Raw genomic sequence first — 13,313 nt, 5'->3', positions numbered from 1 at the left:
CACATGCACAATTCATGTCTCAATTGTCTTAAGGCTTAAAAATCCTTCTTTAATCCGTCTCCTCCCCTTCATATACACTGATTGAAGTGGATTTAACAAGTGACATCAATAAGGGATCATAGCTTTCACCTCGTCAGTCTAATGGAAAGAATAGGTGTTTAGAATGACTTGTAAACTGTGTAACATGATTATATAGAATCATATCATACAGCAAAAGGCCTGCTAATGGAGTAGTAGCTCACAGGTGTGGGTGAATAGCAGGTTATTGCAGAGTGAGACGGGGACTAAGTAGCCTCTCGGTCTGGTGGGGTCTTACAGCGTTGGTTTCATACCTTTTTGTTATGGCATGCCTTTTAGATTTTCCCTTTTTCTATATTATTTTTCACCATTTGAACTTCAATGACCTGGTTGGGCTGGCTTACTAGAGTCGGGACAGAACTCATCCTGGACCCTGGTAAGTATGCAGGTACATTACAGACAACATCGGTCCGCGTACTCTTTAGTTTCATAGTGAATGCATTTATATCAAGTTATGGACCAATTATTCAGGCTTGGCCCCTGGACATGGAAAGTAGACGTATTTGTAGAATGGTTAGTGAGTTGCGTAACATGACATGTTCAGAACAAAGACAGACATACACACAGGTTCAAAAGAAAAGACAGTGAATTGTCTGTACGTTTTTATTAAACTTTTAGTACAAACTGCAAAAGTAAAAAAACTGGCAATATAACCAACATGAAATCTTTCCAAATGGAAGGAAAGCTGGAGACGCATCGCTAATAAATTAACTTGCCAGACCGTGAGCAATAGTTTATACTGTAGAAAAAGAAAATGCAAAAAAAAAAAAAGAATCTGAATAAAATACATTGTAAGGCCATAAAAACTTGACAACCACTTTCTGTGGAAAACACCCAACTTGGTTTTCATTAAATACTCCTAAAACAGTTCAGTCTTCTGTAAAGGACAACAACCAACAAACTGGATAATAGGATCACCTTGTCAGCCACCACTGGCAAGCTCAGTGCAACATGAGGAGCTACTACATTGTTGAATTTTCAGTAATGAAAATTTAAAACCATTTTTTTTGTGAACACATTTTCCCTTTTCTTTAAAAAAGTAAAGCTAAAAAATAAAAATAAAATAGGGGGCCATTGCTACTCCATATCTTTCTCACTGATGTAAGCAGCACTTAAATGTATACACGTAACCAGAGCAACCCTGTAAGCATCAAACACACACATGAAGAAACTGAAACGTAAGGCTTTTTCTTCATCAAGCACTTCCTCCCTTGCTTCCACTAATACCTTTAGAGGCATCATTCCTTCCTTCACCCCAGAAAAGGCTCAAGTATTTAAAGACATTTACAGGATTATGTACAAAAGTTTATGTTTTTGTGTTGGACTTACTCCTAAAATCATACATAATACATCTGAAAAAGGGAAAATGCAAAAGCAAAAAAAGAACATGGATTTCCATATTTCACATTTTACACCCTTTGACTAGTGGTTCTACGCGCACATCAGAACGCATACACAAGAAAAATATAAAATAATAATAAAATAATTAATGTTTACTGGTACAGCTGAAACAATAGGACTGGAAGAATGGAATGTTAACATGATTGCACATCTAGAAGAGGAAAGCCTAGAACCCTAACCCTGTGGGAGAGGAGAGCCTAGAACCCTATCCCTGTGGGAGAGGAGAGCCTAGAACCCTAACCATGTGGGAGAGGAGAGCCTAGAACCCTAACTTAACCCTATGGGAGAGGAGAGCCTAGAACCCTAACTTAACCCTGCGGGAGAGGAGAGCCTAGAACCCTAACCTAACCCTGTGGGACATTAAAACCTTGAACATCATCCCTGTGGGAGAGGAGAGTAGAGGCTACCGCCCTGTGGGAGAGGAGAGTATAGGCTACCGCCCTGTGGGAGAGGAGAGTAGAGGCTACCGACCTGTGGGAGAGGAGAGTAGAGGCTACCGACCTGTGGGAGAGGAGGCTAGTAGTTAGCCAGCACCTCACCTTTCTTTTGTATTGTTATACAGTAATAATAACCAACAGCACCAAAAACTATGGATCTCCTTGCTGAGTATTAGGCACAGTTTTCACTCGCTAGCAAAGGAGGCCTCCCTTCTACTACGGGCACAGAGACCAACGGCACCCAGGTCTGTATTTCTGACATACAGCCACAGCACCTAGGTCTGTGTTTCTGACATACGGCACACCAGGCTGTATTTCTGACATACAGCCACGGCACCGCTAGTTCCACAGCCACCAAGGAACAAAACAACAAAATAAACACAGAAGACTAAAATCAAAGCTAAAATCCAAAATAAAAACAAGCAAGCCAAAACACATCTGCCTTTCAAGTTTTACCTGGCGTGGGTTAGGGCGCAACAGACCCTAAACAACAGGAGCTGCTGCAGGTAAAAGAGGAGAATATAAACAAGTCATCTTCAAAAACTGAAGACGAGAGCAAACTTTGGGTTCTACTTTCAATAAAAATGAAAAAAGGAGCACCTTCTCCGTTCGTCCCTTTGTTCACAGTTGAGTGACAGGTGGCGATGGGTGTGACTGCAGTGTGGATAGGGAAGACCAATCTGACCCTCTCCTCAAAAAGTGTAGAGGGGGGCAGTGCAAGGGGCACAACATTTACCGGTGAACTTTTCAATTAATGCTAAGGATGACATCAACTAACCCCCCCCCCCCCCAAAAAATAACTGAAAAATAGTTTTTTCTGTGCTAGTGCAAAAAAATACAGTTTGCTTTCACAAGTTTGCCATACTAAGGGGGGTAGTTTGTCATGGTAAGGGGCATAGGTAGGGGAGATTTGGGGCATTAAAAGCTGGAAATATTCTTTCTTTCTTTAAAAAAGACAACAGTGATTCGCCAAACTAAGATGGAGGGGCAGTGGGGGGTGTTAACGTCCTTATGAGACGGCTGCGGGAGACAGGTGGGAGGAGAGGCGGGACAGGGACACTTCCACGGTGGCTCTCTTCCGGGGACCGCGTTTGGGTGGTGGTTTAAAGGGGCTCGCAGCATTACATTTCTCAGTCGTCTTCTCCAGGGCCTTGCCACACACCTGCTTCACCAAGCTGTTGATCTGCTCCTGCAGGGGGGTGAAGCATGGGGGACACAACCAGGGAAGGGAGGAATCAGAGAGAAAACATGTGTTATATGCATGTTACGTCACTCTACTGTTGAAGGTTCTGAGCAATTCTACTCAGATAAGAACGGGCCATCCCAGCAAACTAAAATCGGTTCTGTGATTGTTCCCAGAACATTCATTAGGTTGCCCAAAAGTTCTAATAACACAAAACATGCCAAGGATATTTAATTTTAAACATAAAAAAATAAATATATATTTTCATGTTTTTGGGACGTTATCATCCTAATGTTAGATAAAACCCTAACTAGTTTAGGGCTCTATTCAATCCGTATCGCGGAGGTTCAGCGTTAAAGCCCAATTTAAACTTAAAAGGCAATGTTCCCAAGGTGATGGAGACAGCGTTCACGGTAAATGTTGCATGTGACAGCTCAATCGGAAAATGTACTTTACATGTCCATCGCGCAATCTGTAACGCTTCAGCAATATACTCAATAGCGCAGTTAAATGGGAACATTAGCTAATGTCCTGGGAATGTTCCCGGTTATCTGGGAAGGCATCTTACCTCATCATAACGATACATCATCTTGAGGCCTCTGCAGGACTTGTGATTCTCCACGTATCTCAGAGCACACTCCAGACAGAAGACCACGTTCTCATTCTCCTGGACCACCTGGTGTAGACAACACAACACATATTTTCATAGCGTGGTCAACTCCATTCATCCTCACCCTGCACCAGCGCTAGTTCAACTTATCATAGCACTAGTCTCCGTAGCCCAGCCCTAGCACTATTCCCCGTAGCCCAGCCCTAGCACTATTCCCCGTAGCCCAGCACTAGCACTATTCCCCGTAGCCCAGCCCTAGCACTATTCCCCGTAGCCCAGCCCTAGCACTATTCCCCGTAGCCCAGCCCTAGCACTATTCCCCGTAGCCCAGCCCTAGCACTATTCCCCATAGCCCAGCCCTAGCACTATTCCCCGTAGCCCAGCCCTAGCACTATTCCCCGTAGCCCAGCCCTAGCACTAGTCTCCGTGGCCCAGCCCTAGCACTATTCCCCGTAGCCCAGCCCTAGCACTAGTCTCCGTGGCCCAGCCCTAGCACTATTCCCCATAGCCCAGCCCTAGCACTATTCCCCGTAGCCCAGCCCTAGCACTAGTCTCCGTGGCACAGCCCTAGCACTATTCCCCGTGGCACAGCCCTAGCACTATTCCCCATGGCACAGCTCTCACCATGGACAGGTAGCAGAGGTGTTGGCAGGTCTGGCAGCGTCTCTCTGAGGACTCTAGTGCCAGCCACTTCCTGGGTTTCTTGCGTCCGTCGCCGGGCACCAGGTTGTTGTCGTGTGTTCCGTAGCGGGCAGAAGACAGAAGCCCCGCCTCGTACAGTTCCTGCCGTTGTCTCATCTCTATGTTCCTATTGGAGCAGACAAAGCAACACAACTCAGTGATTCTGAACGCCACAACAGAACTCAACTCAGGGATTAAGCACAGTACAGCAAACAACAGTCAGTACTATTTCAATGTCTTTCGGCCTTGATGTAGACACTAAGCTCATCCATTAAAGCATGGAGTGCATTTGGGGTCTTTGATCATACTGCCATGGCAGCTGACGCTAACAGCATCCATGTTTTGATGTGACCGGTTTCCATAGCTACTCACCTGAGGTCTTTGAGAAGAGCGGAGATTGTTGTCAGAAGGTGTCCGTTCTCGCGTTTGGATTCGGCCGTGGCGATCTGGTAGAGTAACTTCTCCATGGAGAAGGGTTTGGCTATGTGCCGGCATTTAAGGTCCTACAGATGGAAGGCAGAGAGACACTGGGTTAACACAGAACATTGACAGAATATTCTACAGACTTTTGTACCAGCCAGATTAAACTACATTACAGATTACACATGACACTACACTAATCAACAGGAACAAAAATGTGCATAGACTGTAGAGCGGGGCTCACCAACCCTGTCCTGGAGAGCTACAATACCCTCATGGAGGTTTCAGCTCCAACCCCAATGAACTAACCTGATTAATCTCATCAGCCAGCTAATTATTAGAATCAGGTGTGCTAAATTAGGGTTGGAGCGAAAACCTACAGGACAGAGTAGCTCTCCAGATACAGGGGTGGGCAGCCCTGTTCTAGAGATACTGTTGTAGACAATGAGCTATATCTCTAAATGGCCACAGGGAGGCAGCAGATAGCAGCAGACAGCAGCTCCAGCTTCAGCCTTACCTTAGAAGCCTCGTATCCCAGGTTCATCCACTGGGGGGTGGCAAAGTGAACGGTTTCCGACACACTGTAGCCACAGCAGACCTTGGACACAAAGGTCCCAGGGAAGCAGACCACAAACTGACCGCTCTGCTGGACGGTGCGGTGGACCTTGATACCCTCTCGACAAAGCACCTCCGGAGAGATCATGATGTTCTTCTCCAGCATCTCCAGCCCGGGGGTCCCGTTGGCCTGCAGCAGTGTGTGAACCACCTTGTCAAGCTTCACCTTCTCTTCAGCAGGAACAGAATACCTGGCAGGGCGAGAGGAGACCACTCAGGCTCATCCAACTGTGTGTGTGTGTGTGTGTGTGTGTGTGTGTGTGTGTGTGTGTGTGTGTGTGTGTGTGTGTGTGTGTGTGTGTGTGTGTGTGTGTGTGTGTGTGTGTGTGTGTGTGTGTGTGTGTGTGTGTTATGCTGGACATCAACTGTGCCGTGTAACCCCTCAGCTTTGAACAGTCAGAGGAAGGTCTGTGCTTATGCACTGCCTCAAGATGTGCGAGAGAGAAGGTTGACAAAGTGAATGACAGCCTGAGAGGCCGCTTTCCTGTGGGGAATCACAGCCTGTACGGATCATAGCCTGTAGGTAGAGTGGTCAGTCCGTCTGTGGTTTCATCTGTCAAATGGAGGATCTTGATTGCATTATAGAATGAGATCTTTTTCACAGACTCACCTGGACAACTAAGTCCTCTGGGAATAGTGTAACAGACTTACGCTTGTTCTAGAGTATCCCAAACTAGCACTTCCTGTAACTCTAGGACATATAGACAGGCTGTCTGGCCCTTTCCTGTAACTCTGGCACATGTAGACAGGCTGTCTGGCTCTTTCCTGTAACTCTAGGACAGTGTTTCCCAAACGAAGGGGTGCGAGGGGTCGGCTTTAAACTTACTCTTGAAAGTTATAATCGTAGAAGGCGCCAGGTGCACTTTCAAAATTGGGTAGTTCATCATCAGTTCCTCTTATGTTAGTCATTGCATACACTACATGACCAAAAGTACATGGACACCTGCTCGTCGAATATCTCATTCCAAAATCATGGGCATAAATATGGAGTTGGTCCCCCCCATGCTGCTATAACAGCTTCCATTCTGGGATTTACTTCCATTCAGCCACAAGAGCATTAGTGAGGTCGGGTACTGATGTTGGGCGATTAGGCCTGGCTCGCAGCCGGCGTTCCAATTCATCCCAAAGGTGTTTGATGGGGTTGATCTCAGGGCTCTGTGCAAGCCAGTCAAGTTCTTCCACACCGATCTCAACAAACCATTTCTGAATGGACCTCGCTTTGTGCACGGGGCATTGTCATGCTGAAATGAGAAAGGGCCTTCGCCCAAACTGTTGCCACAAAGTTAGAAGCGCAGAATTGTCTAGAATGTCATTGTATGCTGTAGTGTTAAGATTTCCCTTCACTGGAGCGAAGGGGCCTAGCCCAAACCATGAAAAACAGCTCCATACCATTATTCCTCCTCCACCAAACTTTACAGTGGGCACTATGCATTTGGGGCAGGTAGAGTTTTCCTTGCATCCGCCAATCCAATATTCTTCGTTGGACTCTCAGATGGTGGAGCATGATTCATCACTCCAGAGAACGTGTTTCCACTTCCACTACAATGCCACCCCCCAGAGTTCAATGGCGGCGAGCTTTACGCCACTCCAGCAGACGTTTGGTATTGTGCACAGTGATCTTAGGCTTGTGTGCAGCTGCTTGGCCATGGAAACGCATTTTATGAAGCTCCCGAAAAAACGTTATTGTGTTGAGGTTGCTTCCAGGGCAGTTTGGAGTGTTGCAACTGAGGACAGACAATTTTTACACGCTACACGCTTCAGCACTCGGCAGCCCCGTTCTTTGCGCTTGTGTGGCCTACCACTTTGCGGCTGAGCCGTTTTTGCTTCTAGACGTTTCCACTTCACAATAACACTTACAGTTGACTGAGGCAGCTCTAGCAGGGCAGACATTTGACGAACTGACTTGTTGTAAAGGTGGCATCCAGGCTGTATCACAACCAGCCGTGATTGGGAGTCCCAGAGGGCGGCACGCAATTGGCCCAGGGTCGTCTGGGTTTGGCCGGTGTAGGCCGTCATTGAAAATAAGAATTTGTTCTTAACAGACTTGCCTTGTTAAAATAAGGTTCAATAAATAAAATGACAGTACCCCTTTGAAAGTCACTGAGCTCTTCAGTAAGGCCATTCTACTGCCAATGTTTGTCTATGGAGATTGCATGGCCGTGTGCTCGATTTTATACACCTGTCAGCAACGGGTGTGGCTGAAATAGCCAAATCCACTCATTTGAAGCGGTGTCCACATACTTTAGTATATATTGTGTACCTTAGAGAGCTATTTATAACTTAAGAAATGTCCAGATCAACTAGCCCATGTCAGCTAACTTTTTTTAAACTTAGATGTTGTATTCCATAGATACTGTTGTAATTTTTTGGTCACTCAAATATCACAAGAATACACATTAGACATGGCATTAGACATAGAATTGGAAGAAAATTTGCTTTAAAACTACAACATTTTCTTTGCACCCCATGACAAAATGTGTAGAATTGCAGGAAATATGCTTTAAACCTGAAATTCTCTCCACCACCAAGAGGGGTGTGAACAGTTTGTGTCATGAGCAGTTCTTTTGCCCTTAGAAATAGACATGGCGTGTGCTGGACAGGGGGTCCCGAGTGAAAATGTTTGGGAACCCCTGGCCTAATACATGCAGACACACCATGAAAAGATGAGGGGAACATTCATACTTCAAGAGAGCAGGCGGTCAATGATGTTGATTATGACTTGCCTTCATCTCAGGAACCTCCTAGCACATTGCTACTCACCTGTGTCACCACCAATGAGCAGGTAGCATACATGGGGAGGGAGGGGTTGGGCTGGTGGATGTCTACAGCCAATGCCCTTTCTCAACCCCTTCATTACCATTACATTCAAGTTGGGCTAATGCAAAGAGAATAAACATTGCCTTCATAACAGGTCAAATACACAACACACTAATGTCTGTGGCTTCGCTGCCACCCAGTCATTTCTGGGTGGCTTTAAAGAGAGCCATTTTGGCATAAATACATATTTCCAAAAGACTGGCGTGTGTTCAAGGAAGATGGATTTTGATCAGCTAATTACAAGCCTGATCCGAGATGGGTGTTAATTCCATGTCACCTTAGAAAAACCACATATCTTTGTAATGTCCTTGTACAGTACACATGACCTGTGAGGAGGAAGAGAGACAGAGGTGGTCATGTTGGGATACTTACCAAATGCAGTCAGCACCAGTGTGTAAGTAATCAATGTATGGAAGGCGGTTTTGGTCTCGAGACCAGCATGAGGTAGAAAAGACCATGCCAATGTTCAGCCAGGGAATGGTCACCCCTACGGAGAGAGAGAGAAGTCAGTTTTAAAACAGCAGAGACCACAACAGGCCTCACAATGGGAAGATCTCAATACTCCTCGCGTCCTCTCTCCTCAGCTCTTTCTCAAAACCCATTGGAGGAACAGGTCACAAGGGAGGGACCTCTGGCATTCTTATCCAAATGGTTTAGGGAAGGAGACGAGGAGTATACAACTGAGATCTTCCCATTGTCTCCAGCAGAGAGAGGTACCTCAGGGGTGAGGGTTTGTGTGTGAGAGGGGTTGAGGATCAGGGGTGAGGGTTAGAGTGAGGATGAGGGGTTAGGGTAGAAATCTCACCGGGCACGGCTCCAAGATGCCGCAGAATGGATCCAGAATTATTTGGGAGGACAGTGAGGTTCCATCCATGTCTGAAACGGAGAGGGAACAGTCACTGTCACTGTCAGGTTTAGATGGAGGACACAAACAGTCACTGTCAGGTTTAGATGGAGGAAACAAACAGTCACTGTTAGGTTTAGATGGAGGACACAAACAGTCACTGTCAGGTTTAGATGGAGGACACAAACAGTCACTGTCAGGTTTAGATGGAGGACACAAATAGTCACTGTCAGGTTTAGATGGAGGACACAAACAGTCACTGTCAGGTTTAGATGGAGGACACAAACAGTCACTGTCAGGGTCAGATGGAGGACACAAACAGTCACTGTCAGGTTTAGATGGAGGACACAAACAGTCACTGTCAGGTTTAGATGGAGGACACAAACAGTCACTGTCAGGTTTAGATGGAGGACACAAACAGTCACTGTCAGATTTAGATGGAGGAAACAAACAGTCACTGTCAGGTTTAGATGGAGGACACAAACAGTCACTGTCAGGTTTAGATGGAGGACACAAACACTCACTGTCAGGTTTAGATGGAGGACACAAACAGTCACTGTCAGGTTTAGATGGAGGACACAAACAGTCACTGTCATGTTTAGATGGAGGAAACAAACAGTCACTGTCAGGTTTAGATGGAGGACACAAACAGTCACTGTCAGGGTCAGATGGAGGACACAAACAGTCACTGTCAGGGTCAGATGGAGGACACAGTCACTGTCAGGGTCAGATAGAGGACACAAACAGTCACTGTCAGGTTTAGATGGAGGACACAAACAGTCACTGTCAGGGTCAGATGGAGGACACAAACAGTCACTGTCAGGGTCAGATGGAGGACACAAACAGTCACTGTCAGGTTTAGATGGAGGACACAAACAGTCACTGTCAGGGGCAGATGGAGGACACAAACAGTCACTGTCAGGTTTAGATGGAGGACACAAACAGTCACTGTCAGGGTCAGATGGAGGAAACAAACAGTCACTGTCAGGGTCAGATGGAGGAAACAAACAGTCACTGTCAGGTTTAGATGGAGGACACAAACAGTCACTGTCAGGTTTAGATGGAGAACACAAACAGTCACTGTCAGGGTCAGATGGAGGACACAAACAGTCACTGTCAGGGTCAGATGGAGGACACAAACAGTCACTGTCAGGTTTAGATGGAGGACACAAACAGTCACTGTCAGGTTTAGATGGAGGACACAAACAGTCACTGTCAGGTTTAGATGGAGGACACAAACAGTCACTGTCAGGTTTAGATGGAGGACACAAACAGTCACTGTCAGGTTTAGATGGAGGACACAAACAGTCACTGTCAGGGTCAGATGGAGGACACAAACAGTCACTGTCAGGTTTAGATGGAGGACACAAACAGTCACTGTCAGGTTTAGATGGAGGACACAAACAGTCACTGTCAGGTTTAGATGGAGGACACAAACAGTCACTGTCAGATTTAGATGGAGGAAACAAACAGTCACTGTCAGGTTTAGATGGAGGACACAAACAGTCACTGTCAGGTTTAGATGGAGGACACAAACACTCACTGTCAGGTTTAGATGGAGGACACAAACAGTCACTGTCAGGTTTAGATGGAGGACACAAACAGTCACTGTCAGGTTTAGATGGAGGAAACAAACAGTCACTGTCAGGTTTAGATGGAGGACACAAACAGTCACTGTCAGGTTTAGATGGAGGACACAAACAGTCACTGTCAGGTTTAGATGGAGGACACAAACAGTCACTGTCAGGTTTAGATGGAGGACACAAACAGTCACTGTCAGGTTTAGATGGAGGACACAAACAGTCACTGTCAGGTTTAGATGGAGGACACAAACAGTCACTGTCAGGGTCAGATGGAGGACACAGTCACTGTCAGGGTCAGATAGAGGACACAAACAGTCACTGTCAGGGTCAGATGGAGGACACAAACAGTCACTGTCAGGTTTAGATGGAGGACACAAACAGTCACTGTCAGGTTTAGATGGAGGACACAAACAGTCACTGTCAGGTTTAGATGGAGGACACAAACAGTCACTGTCAGGGTCAGATGGAGGACACAAACAGTCACAGTCAGGGTCAGATGGAGGACACAAACAGTCACAGTCAGGGTCAGATGGAGGACACAAACAGTCACTGTCAGGTTTAGATGGAGGACACAAACAGTCACTGTCAGGGTCAGATGGAGGAAACAAACAGTCACTGTCAGGTTTAGATGGAGGACACAAACAGTCACTGTCAGGTTTAGATGGACACAAACAGTCACTGTCAGGGGCAGATGGAGGACACAAACAGTCACTGTCAGGTTTAGATGGAGGACACAAACAGTCACTGTCAGGTTTAGATGGAGGACACAAACAGTCACTGTCAGGTTTAGATGGAGGACACAAACAGTCACTGTCAGGTTTAGATGGAGGACACAAACAGTCACTGTCAGGTTTAGATGGAGGACACAAACAGTCACTGTCAGGTTTAGATGGAGGACACAAACAGTCACTGTCAGGGTCAGATGGAGGACACAAACAGTCACTGTCAGGTTTAGATGGAGGACACAAACAGTCACTGTCAGGTTTAGATGGAGGACACAAACAGTCACTGTCAGGGTCAGATGGAGGAAACAAACAGTCACTGTCAGGGTCAGATGGAGGAAACAAACAGTCACTGTCAGGTTTAGATGGAGGACACAAACAGTCACTGTCAGGTTTAGATGGAGGACACAAACAGTCACTGTCAGGTTTAGATGGAGGACACAAACAGTCACTGTCAGGTTTAGATGGAGGACACAAACAGTCACTGTCAGGGTCAGATGGAGGACACAAACAGTCACTGTCAGGGTCAGATGGAGGACACAAACAGTCACTGTCAGGTTTAGATGGAGGACACAAACAGTCACTGTCAGGTTTAGATGGAGGACACAAACAGTCACTGTCAGGGTCAGATGGAGGACACAAACAGTCACTGTCAGGTTTAGATGGAGGACACAAACAGTCACTGTCAGGGTCAGATGGAGGACACAAACAGTCACTGTCAGGTTTAGATGGAGGAAACAAACAGTCACTGTCAGGTTTAGATGGAGGACACAAACAGTCACTGTCAGGTTTAGATGGAGGACACATACAGTCACTGTCAGGGTCAGATGGAGGACACAAACAGTCACTGTCAGGTTTAGATGGAGGACACAAACAGTCACTGTCAGGGTCAGATGGAGGACACAGTCACTGTCAGGGTCAGATAGAGGACACAAACAGTCACTGTCAGGGTCAGATGGAGGACACAAACAGTCACTGTCAGGTTTAGATGGAGGACACAAACAGTCACTGTCAGGTTTAGATGGAGGACACAAACAGTCACTGTCAGGTTTAGATGGAGGACACAAACAGTCACTGTCAGGTTTAGATGGAGGACACAAACAGTCACTGTCAGGTTTAGATGGAGGACACAAACAGTCACTGTCAGGTTTAGATGGAGGACACAAACAGTCACTGTCAGGGTCAGATGGAGGACACAAACAGTCACAGTCAGGGTCAGATGGAGGACACAAACAGTCACTGTCAGGTTTAGATGGAGGACACAAACAGTCACTGTCAGGGTCAGATGGAGGAAACAAACAGTCACTGTCAGGTTTAGATGGAGGACACAAACAGTCACTGTCAGGTTTAGATGGAGGACACAAACAGTCACTGTCAGGGGCAGATGGAGGACACAAACAGTCACTGTCAGGTTTAGATGGAGGACACAAACAGTCACTGTCAGGTTTAGATGGAGGACACAAACAGTCACTGTCAGGTTTAGATGGAGGACACAAACAGTCACTGTCAGGTTTAGATGGAGGACACAAACAGTCACTGTCAGGTTTAGATGGAGGACACAAACAGTCACTGTCAGGTTTAGATGGAGGACACAAACAGTCACTGTCAGGGTCAGATGGAGGACACAAACAGTCACTGTCAGGTTTAGATGGAGGACACAAACAGTCACTGTCAGGTTTAGATGGAGGACACAAACAGTCACTGTCAGGGTCAGATGGAGGACACAAACAGTCACTGTCAGGTTTAGATGGAGGACACAAACAGTCACTGTCAGGTTTAGATGGAGGACACAAACAGTCACTGTCAGATTTAGATGGAGGAAACAAACAGTCACTGTCAGGTTTAGATGGAGGACACAAACAGTCACTGTCAGGGTCAGATGGAGGACACAGTCACTGTCAGGGTCAGATAGAGGACACAAA

General features: G+C 46.3%; 1 protein-coding gene across 1 annotated transcript in view; it reads right to left on the bottom strand.

Annotated features, from left to right (window-relative positions):
• Positions 1-646: 646 nt before the first annotated feature.
• The window catches only part of LOC129831097 (protein Jumonji-like), a 98,470-nt gene continuing 85,803 nt past the window's right edge, over positions 647-13,313 (bottom strand). Inside the window, exons 12-18 of the mRNA XM_055894130.1 lie at positions 9,048-9,118; positions 8,615-8,729; positions 5,328-5,616; positions 4,763-4,893; positions 4,334-4,517; positions 3,668-3,775; positions 647-3,105 (exon numbers count right to left, since the gene is read on the bottom strand). Of these exons, the coding sequence (XP_055750105.1) occupies positions 2,926-3,105; positions 3,668-3,775; positions 4,334-4,517; positions 4,763-4,893; positions 5,328-5,616; positions 8,615-8,729; positions 9,048-9,118 (1,078 nt within the window). The 3' untranslated portion in view covers positions 647-2,925. The remainder of the gene's footprint in view (positions 3,106-3,667; positions 3,776-4,333; positions 4,518-4,762; positions 4,894-5,327; positions 5,617-8,614; positions 8,730-9,047; positions 9,119-13,313) is intronic.

The sequence above is a fragment of the Salvelinus fontinalis genome, chromosome 32 (genome assembly GCF_029448725.1).
Source record: "Salvelinus fontinalis isolate EN_2023a chromosome 32, ASM2944872v1, whole genome shotgun sequence".
NCBI lineage: Eukaryota > Metazoa > Chordata > Actinopteri > Salmoniformes > Salmonidae > Salvelinus > Salvelinus fontinalis.
This window is presented reverse-complemented; position numbering and strand designations above follow the sequence as displayed.